General features: G+C 41.0%; 1 protein-coding gene across 1 annotated transcript in view; it reads right to left on the bottom strand.

Annotated features, from left to right (window-relative positions):
• PCNX2 (pecanex 2) overlaps nucleotides 1–24,570 on the bottom strand; it is a 3,673,975-nt gene that overhangs the window by 3,434,498 nt on the left and 214,907 nt on the right. The window contains exon 3 of the mRNA XM_063443387.1: nucleotides 15,032–15,143. Coding sequence (XP_063299457.1) covers nucleotides 15,032–15,143 — 112 coding nt within the window. The remainder of the gene's footprint in view (nucleotides 1–15,031; nucleotides 15,144–24,570) is intronic.

The following is a 24,570-nucleotide window of genomic DNA, read 5'->3' as shown; positions in this document are numbered from 1 at the left end:
CAGGCCACACCCAGGGGGGAGGCATACAATAACCAATGACCAATAGATGTTACCTCCCACACATCCCCTCCCCTTAGTGTGACACATAATCCCATTATGCATACAGTTTAAAATATACTTTTTACACAATATTTATAACTTCAAAACCATACATCACATTCACACAAAATTACATATCCACAATCAATCCATTCAGGGGAACAACATATTAAAAAATGGCATGGATCAGACCAGGGGTTCAAAAGTTAGTAAAGTATCTTTTAAAACCCCTAGCTTTCCAGCTCAGACCGGGGCCTTCTCTGTGCTGGAGAAGTAATCCAATTACCTCCCAGCACAGAGACAGACTCCATTAACCACATGGTTACAGAAAGACATAAAACACTTTAAAATACAGAAAGTTACTTTTTATCCATAACACACAGACATTTCACATATCCCCAGATAGCTGGGATCTGAGCGCACAAAACTACCGAATAGCGCGCAGATCCTATTCACACAGTACAATTGCCATGGAGCTAAAGTCTTTCCCATAGTCTTTCATTATATGAATAGGCTCCATGGTATAGCTATCTGGGGTATCACATTCCCATAAAGTCTGGTCCATAGTCCAAAGGCAAGAGGCGGGCAATCAGCCCCCTCCAAGGACACGTGGCGAGGTTGGTTTCGCCACAGTCCTCTCCAATGCCCAGTGGCAAATGGCAGTTTGTCACAATGACCAATGAAAGTATTTAGAAAATTGGGCAGGCTAGATGGGCCGAATGGTTCTTATCTACTTTCTATGTTTCTAAGTAGGGGACCACTACGTTTTAACCCAACACACGACCAAAACGAATCAAATGGGCCACCCGTGGACATACCACTATTCCCCACAGGCAACAAATGGTGCCCGGTTTAGTAACTAGACCAATCACTTTCAGCCCGCACAGGTCTAGACAAGGCGGCTCCTCTTCTTCGCTTACACGGCAACCCACTGACAACGTCCAAGTTCATGTTCAAGTTCATACATAAAAACCCTAATCACAAAAAAAGGGAGCGATCCAACAGCCTTCACAGGTCATTCGTTTTGTATAGGTGCAGCAACCGCTGCCTGAAGCCAAAACGTTCCAGTACACATAATTAAAAGACTGGGATGATGGAAGTCATCAGCTTACAACCTATATATACCACAACCAGATAAAGAGCTAAGACAAGCATTTCAAGAATTAGCTAGTTAAGGATACAGTCATCTTCATACATATGTAGTAACAGTTTCTTACGTATTAAAGTGGTTATATATCCTTTTTCCCCTCTTTATTTACAGGCCCGCCCGAACATCGGCTTCGGCACACCACAACCGACTTAAGTTAATTATAAGGTATCAACGTTAATACGGCTTATTTCCCTAACCACAAATGGGAAGGCGGATCCTGGAGTTGTGGGAGGGGAGTGACTGGCCTATATAAGCTCAAACCTACCTCCATACTGGGCTGACGTCCACTGGTCACCCCACCCACAACTCCCTCTATTCAATTACATCTTGGTGGGCCCTCTTTATTTACAGGCCCACCTGAACATCGGTTTCGGCACACCACAACCGACTTAAGTTAATTATAAAGTATTGTAATTATAACGTTAATATGGCTTATTTCCCTGACCACATATTATATATATATATATATATATATATATATATATATATATATATATATATATATACACACACACACATACACACATGCACACACACACATACACACACTTATAAATTTGGCATAGATTGGTGGTAAAATAGTTGCATGAAAAGAGTCAAAATACCCCACGTTTAATACCTTAGGTCAGGGGTAGGCAACCTACGGCACTAGTGCCATGCACGGCACTCGAGGTGTCTTTGCACGGCACTCAAGGCTGCTAGAGACAAATAGGCTCTGGCCTATCAGGAGTCCCAGTAAAACTTCAGATATCTGTTAATCTGAAAAGGTGGTGAAGGACAATCCTCAATTTATGCATTGCAGTACATAGAGGTAGTGATCTCAGATCACTTCCTCCCAGCACTTGTGAATAGGAAGCCACTCTGTAGTAGAGCAGCCTGCAGTTGCTGCTGCAGCTCCTGTCCTTGACATGTACCTGGCCGGTCTGGTCCCCACTGGAACCTGGAGAAGCCACCCACACTGCTAGATATACACAGGAATGCAGAATCCTGCATTCCTGTGTAATCCCTCATACAAATAGTACGGACAGCCCACACACAAACATACACATAATCTGCATAAACGCATCACCACTAACAATCCACATACATGCACACAACCCCACATGCAGCCTCTCACATGCAGTACCTCAATCAGCCCCCACACATACTACCAAACACACAATGTGACATATCCATTCACACAATTCCACAAGCAGCCCCCATACACAACTCACATTCATATGTATCATACACAATACCATAAACTACTCATGAACATATACAATATAATAGCTAATATACGCAGGGCCGTCTTTAACGCTGGGCAATCTGGGCAGCTGCACCATGAGCCCCGCTGGCCTCAACTATTTCTAACCCCCGGCCGGTAATCCGCACACTAAGGAGGCCCACCGGGTGGCCCGTGCACAAAGGGCCACCCGGTGGGCTTCTGTCAGCAGGGTCCCGGTGGCGCACTGAGGCGCTTTAACAGCGCGAGAGGAGAGAACAGAGAGGAGCGTGCGGGAAAGAAGAGTAGGCAGAGTGGAGGGGGGCTGGCCGAGAGAGCCAGACCTCAACTCCCAACACCTTCAGCCACCAGCAGGAAAGGTAGGAAACTGGAGGGTGGGTTTAAAAGTGTAATTTTTGTGTGTGTCAGTATATCTGTGTGTGTGTATGTCTGTGTCAGTATGTCTGTCAGTGTGTGTGTTAGTATGTCTGTGTGTCAGTATGTGTGTGTGTCGGTATATCTGTGTGTGTCAGTATGTCAGTGTGTGTGTGTCAGCATGTCTGTGTCAGTATGTCTGTCTGTGTGTGTGTCAGTATATCTGTGTGTGTGTCAGTTTGTTTGTGTGTCAGTATATCTGTGTGTGTGTCAGCATGTCTGTGTGTGTGTGTGTGTGTGTGTGTGTGTGTTAGTATGTCTGTGTGTGTGTGTCAGTAAATCTGTGTCAGTATATCTGTGTGTGTGTGTCAGTATGTCAGTATGTCTGTGTGTATGTTTCAGTGTGTATGTTTCAGTGTGTATATATCTCTGTGTGTGTGTATATGTGCATACATCTCAGCATTCACACACTGACACTACACACAAATACACCCCGACATTCAAATTTCAACACTACGTACAAACACATGTCTGTGTTACACACCAAAATTATATGTAAATACACCCCTGAATTCAAAAACCAACACTACACAAATACATGCTTGCAGTCACGCCAACATCACATACAAACATATTCCATGTTTACATTCGAACACACAAAAACCGCTTAGTGCTAAGACCTGGAAACATGGGTAAATGGTAGAGCCCCAGCTGTCAATGCATTACTGGAGTTGCATGACAGATGAGGATCTACCTTTTAATCACTCGTGCAACAGGGAGGCCCAAATAAATTCTTGCACCTCTCTACTTTAGGTTCGCCACTGCGCTGAGGTGGAGGACGTGATTGCACGCCTGGGGAGGGGGGACAGGGTCCAGGGGGCCCCAAAAAAATGCTTTGCCCAGGGTCCAGTCAATATTAAAGACGGCCCTGCATATATGCACAAATACAACGATACAAAGCAATTACAGTAAAAATAACACAAGCAGGATACGGCAGCATACACACCTCATTTTTAAACAAAATAGGACCGGCACGCTATGGGACATCACAATCCTATATCGGCACAGTGCTGCTAAAAGGTTGCCTACCCCTGCCTTAGGTTGTTTTCTTTGAAAAAATATATACATGTGAAGGGTTATTCCTGACAATGTAACTTTCGTTAATTTTGAAAAAAAAATGGTTTGGAAATTATACTTATTGCCCTATAACTTGCACAAAAAGGCTATTAACATGTTAACATTGGGAAACATTTTAGAAACATATTTCTAAACGCAGGACAAAATTTAGAAACTATGTAGCACGGTTGTTTTTTGGCGGTTGTAGATGCATCACAGATTTTGGGGGTCAAAGTTTTAAAAAGTGTTTTTTTTATTTTTTGATCATATTTTATAAAAAAAATTATAGTTAATTATATGATATGATGAAAATAATGGTATCTTTAGAAAGACCATTTAATGTCGAGACAAACAGCATGTATACACAGTTGTGATCAAAAGTTTGCATACCCTTGGAGAATTGGTCATTTATGTACCATTTTTAACCCCTTCAGGACAGAGTCAATAGTACACGTTCTGATCCAAACAAAATGTAAACAAAAACTGGAATTTGCGCTATATGTCTGTTCAACCGTAATTCACCTCTTTCATATTATATGCACCCACACTTATTATATATAATTTTGTTCAGGAGAAATAGGGCTTTCATTTCATATCAAATATTTATATATGAAACATAATTTATTATGAATACAATTTAAAAAAGTGAGAAATGTAATTGTTTTTTTTTTAAATTGTAGTTCTGCCTCACATTTTAGCTGTAAATGTCATAATACTGTTAGCTTTTACTGCAAAAAAAAGCACATATTTGGATTCAGCAAAGTCACACGAGTACAAAAGTACCCCCTTTTAACAGTTTTTACTGTGTTTTGGAAAGTTACAGGGTCAAATACAGCACATTCCATTTTTCAGTTTTTTTCAAATTGAAATTTGCCAGATTAGTAAGGTTACTTTTAAGACCGTGTGTTAGCTGAGAAATGAGATTTTATCCTATGATGGCATACCATTTGCAAAAGTAGACTACCCAAGGTATTGCAAGTGGGGTATGTCCAGTCTTTTGTAATAGCCACTTAGTCACATACACTGGCCAAAGTTAGCATTCATATTTGTTTTTTTGTGTGAAAAAAGCAAAAAAACAAATATTTGGCCAGTGTTTGTGACTAAGTGGCTACTAAAAATGATTGGACATACCCAGTTTGCAATACCTTGGGTTGTCTACTTTTGCAAATGGTATGCCATCATGGGGGTAATTCTTATTCCTGGGCTACCATACAGTCTCAAAAGGCAACATAACCAATCTGGCAAATTTCAATGTGACAAAAATGAAATGCAAGCCTTATATTTGACTCTCTAATTTTCCAAAACACCATAAAACCTGTACATGGGGGGTACTGTTTTACTCAGGAGACTTTGCTGAACACAAATATTAGTGGTTCAAAATGGTATCTTGTATTACAACAATAATATCGTCAGTAAAAGTGCCATTCATGTGAGAAAAATGCAAAAAAACGTCACTTTTACTAAAAATATCATTGTTGTAATACAAGTTAATATTTTGAAACACTAATATTTGTGTTCAGTGAAGTCTCCTGAGTAAAACAGTACAGGTTTTATGGTGTTTTATGGTGCACATTCTCTGCACTTTTTGCCTGGGTTGTCAGGCATGTAAATCAAATTTTAACATAATTATGTGATTTAATTAGTTAAAACAGTAGGCCTGCAAAAGAGGGCCAAAAAATGTGTGACATTTATTAAACATAACAAAACATTTAGACATATTGTGTATATGTTAAAATATTACTTAAATATACATGTAGAATTTTAATATATATACATATATATGTATTTAAAGTCTACATGTACACTTATGTAGTTATTTATGTAATTATATATATTTATCTGTATATATATATATTTGTGTACGGGATTATGGAAGGGGCGCACATTAAACTGTGTGTAATTTTAATAAATGAAAGTCGGTTGAGGTGTGCCGAAACCGACGTGAGGTTAGGCCTGCAAAAGAGGGCCCACCCAGGTATAATGATATATGAAGAGGGTGTGGTGGGAGGGAATTTCCGAAATTGTCGCAGACAGGTGAGTAAGGGGATTGCTGGGTTTAAATAGCCATAAAATCCCTCCCACAATTTCAGGCAAACGCCTTCTATTTGTGTACGGGATTATGGAAGGGGCGCACATTAAACTGTGTGTAATTTTAATAAATGAAAGTCGGTTGAGGTGTGCCGAAACCGACGTGAGGTTAGGCCTGCAAAAGAGGGCCCACCCAGGTATAATGATATATGAAGAGGGTGTGGTGGGAGGGAATTTCCGAAATTGTCGCAGACAGGTGAGTAAGGGGATTGCTGGGTTTAAATAGCCATAAAATCCCTCCCACAATTTCAGGCAAACGCCTTCTATTTGTGTACGGGATTATGGAAGGGGCGCACATTAAACTGTGTGTAATTTTAATAAATGAAAGTCGGTTGAGGTGTGCCGAAACCGACGTGAGGTTAGGCCTGCAAAAGAGGGCCAAAAAATGTGTGACATTTATTAAACATAACAAAACATTTAGACATATTATAGAAAGCGAGCCTGATTTCTTTCTGGATTTGGAATGAACCGGTTGTATGCCGAGGACTACCAGCGACCCATCTTCTCTACAAGATGAGTTGGAACTGGATGACTTGAGGCTGCTGTGGCGGCCCTACCACGGAATGAATGTACCGAGAAGGAACTTCGGATTGAGGCCAAGACTAACAAACAATGAGCGAATGTATAGCATGAACTGTTTGAGAGATGTAGCAAAAATTGTACGAGCAACCATTATAATCGGAACGCATTTAGCATCTTGAACCACATACAATACTTACACATATCGAAAGCCGTAGAGTACGTTTGCTTAGTATTAGTGGACAAATCTTACCTGCATAGACTCTAACTACGGGCATGATTGATAACTTTTTGACCTGCAGAGGAAATCTGGACTGCGTGTTCATTTATCTCAACCGTTACGTTTAAGCAAGGTCCGACTTCAGGACTTCGGAAGTGGCTAAAGCGGAGGAAACTGCAGGGGAACTTGAGACGTCAGGGTTAGCGTTTATTAAAGATAATACGAAACCTGGAGCTATTTCTTGTAGCGTGCTGTGAGGAGGAAGGAAACGTAATGGGTTTAAATTATGCAAAACTCAGAAGCTCATTGAGCTTTCTCGTGTAGTAGAGCTGCTAGCTAATGGGAACCAATAGGTGAAGATAAGGACTATCCCGTAAGAGTTGAGGCCGTGCCAGTAGCCCTGTGTTTGAGAGAAGCCCTACCTACAATTTAGGCCATGTGGACTTGTACCCTCTAAGCGCGGCAGGGTATAACCTCTTGTGGAAAAGTGTTAACCTGACCGAACACGTGCGATTACCTGCATTTAAACCATAGCGAAAAAGGACTAACAGGCGCCTGAAGAAACTGCCGTGACGTGAAATGAAGAATAGAATGCAAAACCGTGACCCACCGTAGGGAAATGTTTGCACGAGAGAGGAACCTGAAGAGGAGCTTTGACAAAATTTGAAGACGATATGTGTTCGTATAGCAAGTATCCTATAGCAGTTACTTGGTAGGCATGAGATCGTGAAAGATTGTACAACAGGATGCATAAGGTGTTACGCCTTAAATTAAAACATCCAGCATGACCGAAAGTAACTCCCGATGGACTACTTAAGCTTACATAAAGGGAAGCGTGAACAACGACAAATGCGTGACAAATGAATTGACTGCGCATGGAGGACCCTGTGAATGTCAGGCGTGCAGACAAGTCCCTAAATTAGTAGATTAAGGATTCGACTGGTATTTGTTTGGCCAAAAATGGAGGCGGAGTGATGCCTCGATGTTCGATGTGAAACAAGTGGGAATACTGTTCACCCGGTCCCATCAGATCGTTAAAGCTTATCCTGCATTGCTTGCATAAGCGACGCCGACGTGAGAATTGAGTGATAGTATGAGTCGACAAACGGTTATTGAGAACTCGATGTACCAAAGTGTCCCCAAAATGTTGCGAAGAAATAAACGGTATATCCGTGATACATGAGTCCGGAAGCAGTCACTGTACATCACGACAGCGCCTGGAGGACCCGACGATGGACCGATACGAGGCCAAATCTGTACGACGTGCAACGCGGAGGGCAACGTGAGACCCAACATACCAGTTCGACAGAACATAAGCAAGAAATGCCTGAAACAAGTTGTTGGAGGAACCGCTGGTCTCGGAGTCTCCGAGCCCGGTCTGGGCACGTAGTGTACGTGGAACCTAAGGATCGCCAGTGAGCGACAGGTTGGGGTATATATATGTATATATAAATATACATGTATATATATAGGAATCCTCGAACAGCTAGCACTAAGCGTCTAGCGGACCCATTGCCCGTAAGAGATAACGTATTGACAGCACCGGAGTAGCCGAGAACGATAGTTCTGAAATACCGTTTTGCATCAATGTAGGAGTATGTAACGCACGATCGAAACTAAGGCGGGAAATAAAGCGCCAGGATACCTGAAGCGGTTAAGGGATCTAAAACATGGTGACTATGCTTGACGGGTCTGGGGTGTGCCGCCCCCCCCCCAGCTTACTAGGAGCGCGAGCGTGAGTGCGTGTGTGCTGGCCGACTAGCTAGTGCCGCAATGCGGCGAAACAATTACACTAGGTTGGTGACGGGTGAGGCCCTGCTAGTTGCCAAGCGGCTTGAGAGGCTCTATCTATGCGTTGGCGTGAGGGGGTAGCGTGGCCACTGAATGAGGTGGCGGGGTGTCGGCCTCTCGGTGACAGTTAAACATAAGATAGAATGGGAGTGACGGATGAGGCCCTTTCTATGCCACAATGCGAGGCGACTAACTATGATTTGGCCCGAGGGGCATGGTACCTCCGAGTATGAGGATGGGTGTTGGCCTCGCGGGACCACTAACCTATGGCGAAGAAGCCGGGGAGAATAACAACAACTAGTGGACACCTAGGAACCTAACAGCCAGCAGTTGCTAACTAAGAAGGAAGGGTAGGTAGGGAGAGAGGACATACTACAGAACGAAACGTGGGTAGCAACGAGTTATGATCGTATGGTTTGACTGAAACTGGAGTGCCCAGAGAGCATGTGGGGTCCGGATGGTCGGGACGTATGAACAAGGATGCGTGTATGATCGTATGTATGGCCCTCGGGGCTCGTGGTGCCAGACTGTGGCCTTGATTCGAAATGCAAAATGAATATACGTGTATAACTTTCGATATTATATGTATATATATGCAGATCTAGTTGTAGTATTGTAAACGCGTACTTGTCGTAGCCGAGGCTCGCTCACCGGAACTGCAACGTGAAAAGTAGATGCAGTTGTCCAGTAACGTGTGAGCTTGTCTGCGTAGGAGTACGCCGGGTTTTACACGTAACGCAAATTGCCTCACTGACTGAGGATGAATTAGGGCTGGTACAGACCACGCTCCGTGTGCTGTGTGCCTGCATCGCTCAAAAGACCCTCACAATGATGAGCAGGTTAAAGAAAGTCAGAATAGCCAAATATCCAAAAATTCAGCCATAACCAAACGAGCAGGCAGATTTCTGTAACCGCCAATGCGTGTCTCTGGATATCAGCATATCGGTGTTTATATCTGCTCATGCGTGCGTACGTGAACATCAGGGATAATGTATTAATATAATTACAGAATCATATATCATAATAATTTTTTTTTTTTATAATTTTTTTTTTTTTTTTTTTAACAGGTGCTATTCACTGTGAGTGAGCAGTGTAGAGAGCTTTAATTATGCAGTTTGTGTAATGCAGCCCTGAATAGTGGGAAATAAAAACAAAACTGTGGACGAAATGGAAAACTTGGGTAGAGGCAGAAGTGAGCTGTAGTGTAATGTTAATGGCTTTAGCGTCGCCCAGGAATCACATCAGTAATGTGTTTAATGACATGTAAGTAGGGAGCCCATTAGTGGATTCACTTCAGCACAATAGCAGCACAAACCACGCCATGAAAATAAACGGATATTTGTGTGTCCGCTACCCTGGGAAGTGACGTCGAGAACCGGGGAAACTAAACCCCAAACCAGCGACGGTAACACTGCCGACAATGCTAGGCCGAACTAACAAGGGAAGAGAACATGAGGGGCGGAGACACATGGATCTCGCTGATAAAATAAAAAACCCACGTTACTGCATGGGTTACTATTCGCAAGAAGCGGCTGAAAGATTGCAGCCGATCCCGGTCCTTTCAATAGATTTTTTCGGGCTGAGACCCGGGCAAAAAGACTGAGGACATCAATAGAGTGTCCGAGTGCGCAAAAAATTCTGCCGCTTAACGAAAACACGTTTAACTTATCAAAAAATAATAACAAATCAGTTCAGTGCAAAAACAGACATCAGACGTGGTCCAAAGAGAGGTAGCGCTAGAAATTGCTCATTAATATTCCAATTTATTCAAGTCATTTCAATTTAAATCAAGCACGACATCTAATAAAATAAAATGCAAATATACACAGATTTCTGCTCGGGAAAAACGTGGCTGTAGATAATAGGATTATAATTTGCCGATGCTGCGTACTTGCTCAACTGTTTAAAGGAATCCATATCTATATCTGATAGAACTTTGAAACAATTTCGAGATTAGACAGAAAAACAGCCAGCCAGGCATGGTAGCATTGACTGATACACCTATATAACGAAAAACTGGAAATGAATTGAACGATTTGGGAAGATATAAGAATCAGCTGCTTTTGCACCTGTTTTTAAACGATATTTAATACATAGCAATACACAAGGACGTAAAGGAGGGTTGCTAGCTGACAAACGGAAGCAGAATTTGAAACAAATTTAAATAAATATCAGTGGTACAAAGTTAATGGCTTGGCCGATGACAACTTACAAAATAATCTACAATTGGTAAGGGATTGTGAGCGTGTATAACACCATATAACATGGCAATACGAGAGCTAAGAAATAAATGATTATTCACATGAAAAATATTGTCTAACAACGAGACACTATCTTTCCTGTATGCAAACACTATATATGTTTGCCGACGAGCCCGAGGACAGTATGGGTTGCAGTTTTAACAGCCGGCTAGAGAGAATGAAACGTGTGCGGGAAGCTATCCGGAGCATTTCATGCCGTGGAATGATAAAGCGAAACGGAGCGTACGTGTAAAAGGAGGATAAATTCGAATGGACTCACAGTTTGGGTGAACCGCCGAACGGCCTCCACGTGGATGAAAGAGACTCACGAAAACCGGCGCGTACGAGCGTCGCGGCAGATTGACGTCAGAGGTCTGTGAAAACGGAAATGAAAGCGAATTTCCGAAATTGTCGCAGACAGGTGAGTAAGGGGATTGCTGGGTTTAAATAGCCATAAAATCCCTCCCACAATTTCAGGCAAACGCCTTCTATATGCGGTTATTTGTATTTTATATATAGATAGATATAGAATGTAATTCTAAGTGTATTTTGTTACCAATATATATGTATTAATAACAAAATACAGTTAGAATGAGATTACATATGTATATATAATTTATTTATTTTTTAAATATTTTATTTATTTATTTTATTATTTAATTTATTATTGTAATTATACGTGTATATATAAATGTCAAATATATAATATATATATATATATATATATATATATATAAATATATATATATATATCTTATATATATGTAACGTCATTCTAAGTGTATTTTAATACTAATATATACTGTTGCAAGAAAAAGTATGTGAACCCTTTGGAATGATATGGATTTCTGCACAAATTGGTCATAAAATGTGATCTGATCATCATCTAAGTCACAACAATAGACAATCACAGTCTGCTTAAACTAATAACACACAAAGAATGCAATGTTGCCATGTTTTTATTGAACACACCATGTAAACACAGTGCAGGTGGAAAAAGTATGTGAACCCTTGGATTTAATAACTGGTTGAACCTCCTTTGGCAGCAATAACTTCAACCAAACGTTTCCTGTAGTTGCAGATCAGACGTGCACAACAGTCAGGAGTAATTCTTGACCATTCCTCCTTACAAAACTGTTTAAGTTCAGCAATATTCTTGGGATGTCTGGTGTGAATCGCTTTCTTGAGGTCATGCCACAGCATCTCGATCGGGTTGAGGTCAGGACTCTGACTGGGCCACTTTAGAAGGCATATTTTCTTCTGTTTAAGCCATTCTGTTGTTAATTAACTTCTATGCTTTGGGTCATTGTCCTGTTGCAACACCCATCTTCTGTTGAGCTTCAGCTGGTGGACAGATGGTCTTAAGTTCTCCTGCAAAATGTCTTGATAAACTTGGGAATTCATTTTTCCTTCGATGATAGCAATCCATCCAGGCCCTGACACAGCAAAGCAGCCCCAAACCATGATGCCCCCACCACCATACTTCACAGTTGGGATGAGGTTTTGATGTTGGTGTGCTGTACCTCTTTTTCGCCACACTTAGCGTTGTGTGTTTCTTCCAAACAACTCAACTTTGGTTTCATCTGTCCACAGAATATTTTGCCAGTACTGCTGTGGAACATCCAGGTGCTTTTGTGCAAACTGTAAATGTGCAGCAATGTTTTGTTTGCACAGCAGTGGCTTCCTCTGTGGTATCCTCCCATGAAATCCATTCTTGTTTAATGTTTTACGTATTGTAGTTCCGCTAACAGGGATGTTAGCATTTGCCAGTGACTTTTGTAAGTCTTTAGCTGACACTCTAGGATTCTTCTTCACCTCATTGAGCAGTCTGCGCTGTGCTCTTGCAGTCATCTTTACAGGACGGCCACTCCTAGGGAGAGTAGCAGCAGTGCTGAACCTTCTCCATTTATAGACAATTTGTCTTACCGTGGACTGATGAACAGCAAGGCTTTTGGAGATACTTTTATAACCCTTTACAGCTTTATGCAAGTCACACAACTGTATGTAATGTATAAACTTGTATTCAACTTTTATTACACTTTTAAAAACTTTCTTACAGATACATTGGGGACTGTCTGACATCTCATAGCTGCAGACAGCCATTCCAGTCATGTGTTCGCGATCACATGACCCAGGATGGCCAAATCTGTTGGAGCGGGACTGCCTGCCAGCCCAGGATCGCTGGCGGGGGATTGGCAAGGATCCGATAAGTACTGATGGCAGGGACGTTCTATGCAGCCTGCCAGCATTTAGAAATATCCCCTTAAGGTCAGCATAGAACACCTTCCATCCTTAAGAGGTTATTTCACAACCTGGCTGCAGTAAGGCAGAGAATACATAAACATTAGTAATATTCTCATGATATGCCTCAATAAGTGTCCTCTTCTTCTAATGCAGGTTGCTTTGTAGTTTAGATAACTCAGAAGTAACAGTGGCTGAGCTGCTGGCATTCATTTGAAAAATATGTTTTTTTTCTGGAGTGACAGGGTGTGGCTAAGAGGCAAGTGTATGGTGCAGCATTCTGCAAAACATTTATTTAGTTTATCAAAAATTATAAGATTTTATATATAGTTTTGAGCATGCAAAAATATACAGCATATAACTGAGGCCAAAACCTATTCAATTTAATAAATGGGACACTATAGTCACCAAAACAACTTTTGCTTAATTAAAAAACAAGGGGGAAGAGTCTGTGCTAAGGAACAGAGGTGTAAGCAGCAACCCTAGAAAGGGAATCCCTCAAGACCCTTAATAAGATAAGAAATAAAAAAAAGAGGAGTTAAGGGCTGCGCTAAAATACAGAGATTGGTACCGTAGAAATCAGACCAAATTGCCTGAATGATTAGACAGCAATAAGTAAGCCTGGTAAATATAGTCTCTATTAAAACAACAGAAAAAAGTGAATTCAACAAAGTCCATCCAAGTAGTAAAATGTTCAATAAAAATCAATAAAACGATATTTGGATAGGGTATGTGTACAATCCTCAGGAGTTGATCCGTCCGGGTTGTAGATAATCCGTATATGTGAAGATAAAAAACACGACAAACTGCCAATGGTGAAATATTGTAGATCCAAAGGTAAAATAAGTAAAAAGGAGGATAATACACTCACATTTGGCGGAGCTTAGGCCAGCTCTAGGATGGAGGGCGCTTAGAGGTATGATCTTCGCTAAAGGATATACTGGAGAAGTAAGTCCATCTGTCTGGCTTTGGTTCCGTCATACTCCACAATATATGTATAAAAAACAGCAATAGTGCTCTCAATTGGAAAATAAATAAATTAAAAATTGTTCCCTGCACTTAACTGTATATTCTAGTGGGAGTATCCCTCTCGTACAGCAGTGCATGATGGGAGAAATGTCCAGGTTGTTCAGTTCCCCATGTAGTCCCCTACTGTACAACCCTTGTAATGTCAGTAGGCAAACCCCTTGCATGGGGAATCCCATAAATACTGTGACCTGTGATTAAACGCTTAGTTGACTCCCAGCCTATGTGTCGTCTAGTTCTTGGGAAGGAAGGATTCTTACAACGCTACCAGATTTATTGTATGCTGTATTTATTTGCCTGGATTATTTTATGCTGTTCCTGTTACCCAGCGGAGATACTGTGGATTATACTACCTCTCCGCTACACCAGGCTTACTTATTCATTCAGGTAATTTGGTTTGATTTCTACGTTACCAATCTCTGTATCTTAGCGCAGCCCTTACCTCCTCTTTTTTTATTTTGCTTTATTAAGCAATTTTAGTGTAGATCATGCCTCTGCATTCTCACTGCTAAATCTTTTGCCATTTAGGTGTTAAATAATGTTGTTTATGCAGCCCTAGTCACACATCCCTGCATATATAATTTATGCACACTCAAATTTCTTATTTCCTGCACTAATAGCTTGCTAGACCTTGCAGGTGCCTCCTGTGTGTGATGAAAGTTCAATTTACAGAGCAGGAGATAGAAACTTCTTAAGTAAGTTAACATCTCATTGAAAATAAAAACATTTTTCGCATGCAGGCTGTGGTTGTATAAACAGAAACCAAAGTGATTAACTCCTAACTGGCAAAGAATTGAGCAGTGAGACTTCAGTGGTGTGATCTATACACAAAAAATGCTTCATTAAGCTAAGGTTGTTTTGGTGGCTAATGTCCCTATAAGTACTCAAATTAAACACAACACTAAAAAGATTTTACATTCCAACACAGATTTATAATATGCATACTATGTGGTAAGTCACATCAATTCTATTTTGTACATCAAAATGCAAAATTAATATAAATGCGCATTACATTTACTGACCAATGAATCAGACGACGATATTCCATTAATTTCTTTCCACTTTGAGCTACTATAGTTGGACACCGATAAATCTTGCTTGTTTGGAATTTTATTAGCATCTTCCGTATTCACACTAATAGTGAACAAAAAACAAAGTAAAAATTACTGCAAATATGCCAAAAAATAACCCTTCCATGACCAAGGATATTTTGCATTCTATGTATCAACTGTCATTTTAGAATTAATGTTTTGTTTACAGTTAACTCCCCCTCTTTTAGGGTGCTAGACAAGTATACTGTGCTATTTTTTTTATTATTTATATATATATTTTTTTATTACCATGTAACCCATTATTTCCATTATTTAGAATGCATAATAATAGAAAATGCAGACCAGGGGATATACACACCAGTTTCTGCTCAACAAAATTACCAAGAATACAAGACTGTAAGCTTAGGGAGATGGCACTTCACTATTTCTTCTTTTGAAATGGCATAGATAAAGATAATAAATAATACACAAGTGCGTGTATTCAGTGTAAAAACTATAAACAATAAATCACCTAGTGAGACTCTCATATACTGTGCAAGTGTAACACACAATACAGTAAACTAAGATAAACTTACATTTGAAAGAGGTATACAATCTAAACTATGAATGGTGATATTGATGCAAAGGTCTGTGAGGGATCAGGAACAGCCTGTGAATTCCCTGTAAAGTACCACAGTGCATAAGTGGAAACAGGAAAATACAGTCCACAATGACTCCAAAACTCTTTCATAAATTTATCAGACCAGTTCTGTTATCTTGACCAGGAAATGAAACATCATACAGACCATGCCACAAGAAGTGTCATACATAGGCACAACAAGGCTGGCGGCCTAACTTTACCAAACATCAAACTGGGCAGCACTGTTCTCCTCAGTCGCGATATCTCACTCACAGATGCAACCACTGGGCCTGTGTACAGAAATTATACCAGCTATTTTGGATACCAGCTACTCACCACGAAAACCTTGTTTTGGACATGGAAAGCAGTGAGGGTCTGTCTGTGTTCTAATCAACCCTGGTCAAAGGCTACACCTGTACAGAGCATACATATAGTAAACTCTGCCTTTGGTTACCGAATGTGGACAGACGAAGGATGTACCCATGTACATCAACTGTTTCAGGGCAAAAATCTACTACCATTTCCCGATCTTAAATCTAAACTATCTACCAACTATCTACAAATTAAGGATTTCGATAAATACCAAAAAAAGAGGCAAACGGACCTAAAGTAGATATTTGATCAAACTACATGGCAAGCAGCATTCAGGAACCATAAAAGGCAAAACACTATGCACATCCCACTTAGAGCTTATGCGGAAGATTTACTTCTGTTGGTACATGGTGCCAGCATGCTCCTCGAAAATCTATCCAGGCACACTCCACATATATGCTGGAGGTGCATAAGTAATTGTGGCACAATGTACCACATATTGTGGACATGCATCTATCTCAGACCTTTCTGGAAAATGGTTGAAAACACACTCTTAAAGATACTACAGGTACACATCACACTAGAGCCAGAAATGGGTATTCTATTTTTTAACCTAGATGGCTTCCCGAAAAGCGGTGTCATCCTAATATACTTATCACGGCACTTACACACCTAGCCAGAGCCTGGAAATCCACAACTGTCTCCTCCAAACAAACCATTAATTTGGACTATAAGAGCATAGCCAGGAAACAACTCATGTCTCATCACCTTGTGCAAACTTGAAACATATATGAAAAGCAGGAGAGGTGGGCCCTATACAGTGTAGGAGAAGTCAGAGGGACAGATAAGGGGATAACCCTAATATGATAAGTATGAAGAAACAAAAGAACAGTTCTGTCCCTGTGTGATGTCAGAGAAAATCTATAAAAATCCTTTATTAAATAAATCTAAAAACACAAAAAACACACATTGGTAATGACAAAATCAATGGTCATCACTGCCGCAGTGATGGATAACTGAGGCAGAGAAGATGACTCAAACCTACAGGTACTGAGGAGTATGTACAAACGGGAAGTGAAAGGACAAAAATACGTAGAAACAAGACGGGGGCACAAGTCACCGAAAACGGTGAAGTAGATATGTCCCTGAAGTGGTGGCTGTACATAATGTACGATATGTTAGTAAAAGGTAGCGAAAGTATAGTTTCTTATTGTAAGCTAACAATATCTATTTTAATCTCAAAACATAGATCTGATACATACGGCACACCAGAAAATGGTAACTGTAGTCTGCACGGTACAGTTGCTAAAGTCTAACGGTATCTATGGGGATTCCACAAATAGATCCGATATGAGCAGACCACCTAAGTCATGCCCCAAAGTGGATGGGGCTAGTGTAGACCAACCTCGGAGACCTAGACGTAATAAAAGCACTGACCGTAAAAGGGACCCCAGTGTCCAACCTTACCAAAATAAAAGCATCCTTAGAAATACTGACAAATCTGTGTCCTTTTTGGACATTCCGAACTCCCTTGAAATCAGTAACCCCACCACTCCGTCCACTACACCATCGGCTACTTTTTTAGAGCAGGACTCCCCCTGTCAGCAACGGGGGAGACTCAGGGACAGAGAACGTTGGGCCTACAAAATACAGGGTCAAACACAAAGGACATGATTAGCAATAGAATCATCAATTGGTCAGATTTTCCATTACAAACACGTCACATTACCCTCCTTAGCAAAGGACTCTCCTTTGTACCCACCCCTACCTGTAGCAAATTCAATTGGTCTAAATATATACATCTATTTGGCAGAAAACTTGCCTTAAGCATCATGCATGCTAAAAAAGACCAACAGGTAGCCAACGAGTTAGGTCTCTCCTTGAAGGACTATGAACTATGTAAAATACTAACCAGTCTCCAGGACGAACAGGACCCCAGCAGACCCCTTACCAACTTCAAACCTCCTAGCTACTTTACCCCTAACTTCAAGGATACTCCTCATGTAGATTTATGTGTGGAAATGTCTCTAAATCAATTTGAAATGACCTCTCATTACCCCCAATCTCCAAATAATTTGAGCTCACAAGAGCGCTTAGCATTAAAAGAACTCAAATCACTTGATAATATAATTATCAAGCCAGCGGACAAGGGGGGCAATATTGTCTTACTGAACAGACAACAATACATTGACATGTGCATGAGTCACTTAGATGACAAATTATATTACAGAACTCTTCCTTCGGATCCAACTACTTTGTTCCTAAACGAACTAGACACCCTGTTAGCTGAAGCCAAGACACTCCAGATCATAACCCCAGAGGAATTTACATTTTTATTATCTCATAACAATCCAACAATTGCAACTTTTTATTGTTTACCCAAAGTACATAAGGGAACTCGGCCACCCCCAGGGAGACCCATAGTGTCGGGGAATAACTGCCTAACGGAACGTCTTAGCCAATATATGGAGAAAATCTTACATCCTATTGTGCTAACGCTACCTTCCTACCTTCAGGACACCAAAACCACCCTACAATTCCTACAAGATAAGACAGTTCCCCCTTACACCATGCTAGCCAGTCTAGATGTGGTTGCTCTGTATACCAATATACCTCATCACTTTGGTCTAAGAGCATGCCAATTCTTTCTGGAGAACACCGTGTACAATGACCCCCAAGAAAAGTTCTTTATCACTGCCCTTCATTTTATACTGACCCATAGAAACATAGAAACATAGAAACATAGAATGTGATGGCAGATAAGAACCAATCGGCCCATCTAGTCTGCCCAGTTTTCTAAATACTTTCATTAGTCCCTGGCCTTATCTTATAGTTAGGATAGCCGTATGCCTATCCCACGCATGCTTAAACTCCTTTACTGTGTTAACCTCTACCACTTCAGCTGGAAGGCTATTCCATGCATCCACTACCCTCTCAGTAAAGTAATACTTCCTGATATTATTTTTAAACCTTTGTCCCTCTAATTTAAGACTATGTCCTCTTGTTGTGGTAGTTTTTCTTCTTTTAAATATAGTCTCCTCCTTTACTGTGTTGATTCCCTTTATGTATTTAAATGTTTCTATCATATCCCCCCTGTCTCGTCTTTCCTCCATGCTATACATGTTAAGATCCTTTAACCTTTCCTGGTAAGTTTTATCCTGCAATCCATGAACCAGTTTAGTAGCCCTTCTTTGAACTCTCTCTAAGGTATCAATATCCTTCTGAAGATAGGGTCTCCAGTACTGTGTACAGTACTCCAAGTGAGGTCTCACCAGTGTTCTGTACAATGGCATGAGCACTTCCCTCTTTCTACTGCTAATACCTCTCCCTATACAACCAAGCATTCTGCTAGCATTTCCTGCTGCTCTATTACATTGTCTGCCTACCTTTAAGTCATCAGAAATAATCACCCCTAAATCCCTTTCCTCAGATGTTGAGGTTAGGACTCTATCAAATATTCTGTACTCTGCCCTTGGGTTTTTACGTCCAAGATGCATTATCTTGCACTTATCCACATTAAATGTCAGTTGCCACAACTCTGACCATTTTTCTAGTCTACCTAAATAATTTTCCATTTGGCTTATCCCTCCTGGAACATCAACCCTGTTACATATCTTAGTATCATCCGCAAAAAGACACACCTTACCATCAAGACCTTCTGCAATATCACTAATAAAAATATTAAAGAGAATGGGTCCAAGTACAGATCCCTGAGGTACCCCACTGGTGACAAGCCCAAGCTTCGAATATACTCCATTGACTACAACCCTCTGTTGCCTGTCACTCAGCCACTGCCTTACCCATTCAACAATATTGGAATCCAAACTCAAAGATTGTAGTTTGTTGATAAGCCTTCTATGTGCAACAGTGTCAAAAGCCTTACTGAAATCGAGGTAAGCAATGTCTACTGCACCACCCTGATCTATAATTTTAGTTACCCAATCAAAAAAATCAATAAGATTAGTTTGGCATGATCTCCCTGAAGTAAACCCATGTTGTCTCTGATCTTGAAATCCATGTGTTTTTAGATGTTCAACAATCCTATCCTTTAACATGGTTTCCATCACTTTCCCCAGTACTGAAGTTAGGCTTACTGGCCTATAGTTGCCCGACTCCTCCCTATTACCTTTCTTGTGAATGGGCACAACATTCGCTAACTTCCAATCTTCTGGGACTACTCCTGTTATCAATGATTGGTTAAATAAATCTATTAATGGTTTTGCTAGTACACCACTAAGCTCTTTTAATAGCTTTGGGTGTATTCCATCAGGTCGCATTGACTTATTTGTCTTTACTTTTGACAGTTGAAATAGAACCTCTTCCTCTGCAAACTCACGTGTAATAAATGACTAATTTATCCTTTTTCTTAACTGAGGTCCCTTTCCTTCATTTTCATCTGTAAATACCGAACAAAAATATTCATTGAGGCAGTCAGCTAGACCTTTATCCTCATCTACATACCTTCCTTCTTTTGTTTTTAATCTAACTAATCCTTGTTTTACTTTTCTTTTCTCATTTATGTATCTAAAAAAGGTTTTGTCCCCCTTTTTTTACTGACTGTGCTATTTTCTCTTCTGTGTGTGATTTGGAAGCTCTTGTAACTTGCTTAGCCTCTTTCTGCCTAATCTTATAGGACATTCTGTCTTCCTCACTCTGGGTTTTTTTATAATTACTAAATGCTAACTTTTTGTTTTTTACTATTTTGGCTACATCTGTGGAGTACCACAGTGGTTTCTTGAATTTTTTGCTTTTACTGACAAGCCTAATGCAATTTTCTGTTGCCTTCAGTAGTGCAACTTTTAAATAATCCCATTTCTTTTGGACTCCATTTAAATTGCTCCAGTCTGATAATGACTCCTTTACACATATTCTAATTTTGGAAAAGTCTGTTTTTCTAAAGTCTAAAACTTTTGTTTTTGTGTGGTGTGACTCAGTCACTGTTCTTATATTAAACCACACTGACTGATGATCACTGGATCCTAAACTTTCACCTACAGTAATATCTGATACAAAATCTCCATTTGTTAACACTAAATCTAGTATGACCTCTTTACGAGTTGGCTCCTCAACGACTTGTTTTAGAGACAATCCCAGTAGGGAGTTTAGAATATGTGTGCTCCTGGCACAAGTAGCTATTTTTGTTTTCCAATTTATATCAGGAAGATTAAAGTCACCCATGATGATAACTTCCCCCTTCATTGTCATTTTAGCTATTTCTTCAACTAGTAGATTATCTAACTCTTCAATTTGTCCTGGGGGCCTATAAATCACACCTACACGAGTTACTGTGTGATTACCAAATTCTAACGTAACCCAAACTGACTCTATGTTCGCCTCACTAACCTTTATTAGGCTAGATTTTATGCTATTCTTTACATACAGGGCCACCCCTCCCCCTTTCTTGCCTTCCCTGTCTTTTCTATATAAAGAGTACCCTGGTATTGCTATGTCCCAGTAATTTTTCTCATTATACCATGTCTCAGTAACAGCGACTAAATCTACACTATCAGTTGCCATAATTGCCACAAGTTCATGGATCTTATTCCCTAAACTGCGAGCATTTGTAGACATGACTCTAAGCTTATCATTTTTTTAACACACTTGCTACAGGCACCTTCTGTCCTTGTTTTGGGGGACAATTGGATTGATGTTTTATCACCCTTTTGCCCCCCCTCCTAGTTTAAATACATCCTAGCAAAACCTCTGAACTGCTCACTGAGAACATTTGTTCCCTTTTGAGAAAGATTCAAACCATCTTTTTTGTACAGTTTATTTCCATTCCAAACAGAGCTACCATGAGCAATACAGCCAAATCCTTGCTCCCGACACCATTCACCAAGCAACAAGTTAAAGTCCCTAATACGCATCCGCCTGTCATTCTGAGTGTTATGCACAGGCAGAACTTCAGAGAATGACAATGTGGAAGCAACCTGCCGTATATCATTGGCAAAAACACTAAAAACTTCCTTAACCTCTGAAACCTCATTGCAAGCCAAGTCATTTGTCCCTAAATGGACAAGTACATCCAATTCCCCTTCCTGCCTTGCTTGCTTAACAATATTACCGATACGTCTCCTGTCTCTGTGAGCAGTAGCTCCGGGAAGACCCCTCACAAGACCACCATTGTCCATCTCCACACCTCTTATGATGGAATCCCCCACCAACAACTGCTTTCTATTAGGCCTCACCATAGTCTTCAAGCCTCTCTGCACAACCATTTTCAATGGCCAGTATTACCTGCAAATCTCTGGGACTGCTATGGGGACAACTTGCTCTCCAACATACGCCAACCTATTTTTGGGATGGTGGGAGCAGCATGTCGTCACATCAGCCAAATTTGACCGATTCCATGGCTTCATTTTGAGCTGGCATAGATATATTGACGACGTGCTGCTCCTCTGGACAGGTCCAATTCACATCTTTGAGGAATTCGTACAAACCCTCAATGACAATGAGATCAATCTCAAGTTAACACATGTGATTGATGAACACGAACTCGTCTTCCTAGATCTAAAAATCTTACTCACAGAAGACGGCACCATCCAAACCGAATTATTTCGGAAATCCACCTCGACTAATAGTCTCTTACATTGGGAGAGCCATCACCCCAACAGACTAAAAGCATCTATCCCTTTTGGCCAATACCTACGAGCGAGAAGAAATTGCTCAGAAGATTCCGCCTACTATAAAGAATGCCAACTCTTGAGATGCAGATTCAAAGAATTAGGTTACCCCAACCGTGTTCTCGAGTAGGCTTTCCAAAGGGCCAGTGGCATCAATAGACACCTGAGCCTCACTATGACCAAACCAAAAATGGAATCAAAGACACCTAGGTGCATTGCCACTTTCGATCAGGGTTGGAATACAATGTCGCACATACTGCAGAAAAATTGGCCCATTCTACTTCACAACCCTTCCCTTAGGAACAGCTTACCGGACCACCCACCTCTTACAGCCCGCAGACCCACCAATCTACAAGACCTTCTCGTCCATAGCCACCTGTCTTTACCACCTCCACCTGGCAACTGGCTATCAGATACAAAGGGAACCTACAGGTGTGGCCATTGCAAGGCATGTCAGTATATCACACCTTCCAAAACCGTCCAGTCAACACAATCCAAGATTACCATCACTACCAATGCACTGGTGAACTGCAGCACTACACGTGTCATTTATTTAATTACATGTGCTTGCGGTACCCAGTACATTGGCAAGACTTTTCAGCAGTTCCGTAGAAGAATTCTCCAACATGTCAATTCCATCAACAACACCATAACCCCAACACCTGTGGCCAGACATATCAACAATTTCCATGAAGGCAAATCAGAAAATCTAAAATTCCAAGCAATAGAAAGACTACTACCCAATCAAAGAAAAGGAAATTTCAACAAAACCCGGTTACAAAAATAATCCAAATGGATCTATCTCTTTAAGACATTGGTTCCATCAGGACTGAATGAAGAATTTAATTATACAGCATTCATTCACTGATGAGCACTATATACTTCATTTGACTTCATCTTGAATTGATCAGCACCCCCTGGTGCTGGAATTAAATACTAACATTTTGATAATTCTAGTTAATAGAACTTTCTATTTCACATGCATATTTGTATCCCCTATGTGTGATACACCACAAATCGCTGGCAGATGTCCCTAGTATATCATATTTAATACCATAGTATTCAGTGGGGCACCACTATTTCGATGCTCACACTTTAAATACTACTATCTCGGCTGACTTGTTCTACAGGCGCTTTGCCTTTTATTTTTGATCGCGCCGAGCCACCGTACCCATTAACGGTCACTGATGACATCATGCCCGCGGCTTGTCCAATGAGGACTCTGGCGGGCTATTTAAGCTCAACCTGTTCGGGGAGTCAGTTCCCCCTGATGAGCCTGTGTGTTTGATGAAACGCGCGTCGGGGCTCCAGATATCGATCCTGATAGGAGTGTCAGGGTACCTGTGGTCTCTACCTCCGAAAGAGGTAGAGACTTAGCTGTTCCTCCATCCAGACGGCCTGATGGCTCCCTTCCCCACGGTCTATCCGGTCAGGCAAGGCCGGCCGCGAGGGAGTGACTGCCTTTTACAGCATCTAGGCAGGAAGTTGTCATCAGGAAACTCCTCCGGAACGACCTGTCACTCAATTGCTGCAGGACCAATCAGGACGCCTCGGGGGCGTGGTTACTGCTCTGAACAGGGTATTTAACAGAGCTTCTTTCATTAGCTCATTGCCCTGTCGTGGTTCTAGCTTGTTCTAGTCACTCAGTGCTTGTGTATTCTATTATCCCTTTTGGTTTTGACCCGGCTTGTTTACCTTACTCTGCTTATCTCTGTTACCCTTGATTCGGCTTGTCTCTCGCTTACCTGTCTTCTGTTACCCTCGACCTCGGCTTGTCTTTGACCATTCTATACTGTACTACTTACGTTAGTCCGGCCATTCTAAGGTCCGGTATACGTATCTGGCTACTGTTTGTACTCTGCGTGTTGGATCCCTGTCCCGATCCTGACAAGGAGTGATCTGTTGCCATTGCTGTGCTACTCTATATGCAGCTACTATTGCTACACCCAGGATCC

Source organism: Pelobates fuscus, chromosome 2, assembly GCF_036172605.1.
Source record: "Pelobates fuscus isolate aPelFus1 chromosome 2, aPelFus1.pri, whole genome shotgun sequence".
Lineage (NCBI taxonomy): Eukaryota > Metazoa > Chordata > Amphibia > Anura > Pelobatidae > Pelobates > Pelobates fuscus.
The sequence above is the reverse complement of the archived record's forward strand: the minus strand, read 5'-3'. Positions and strand labels throughout refer to the sequence as shown.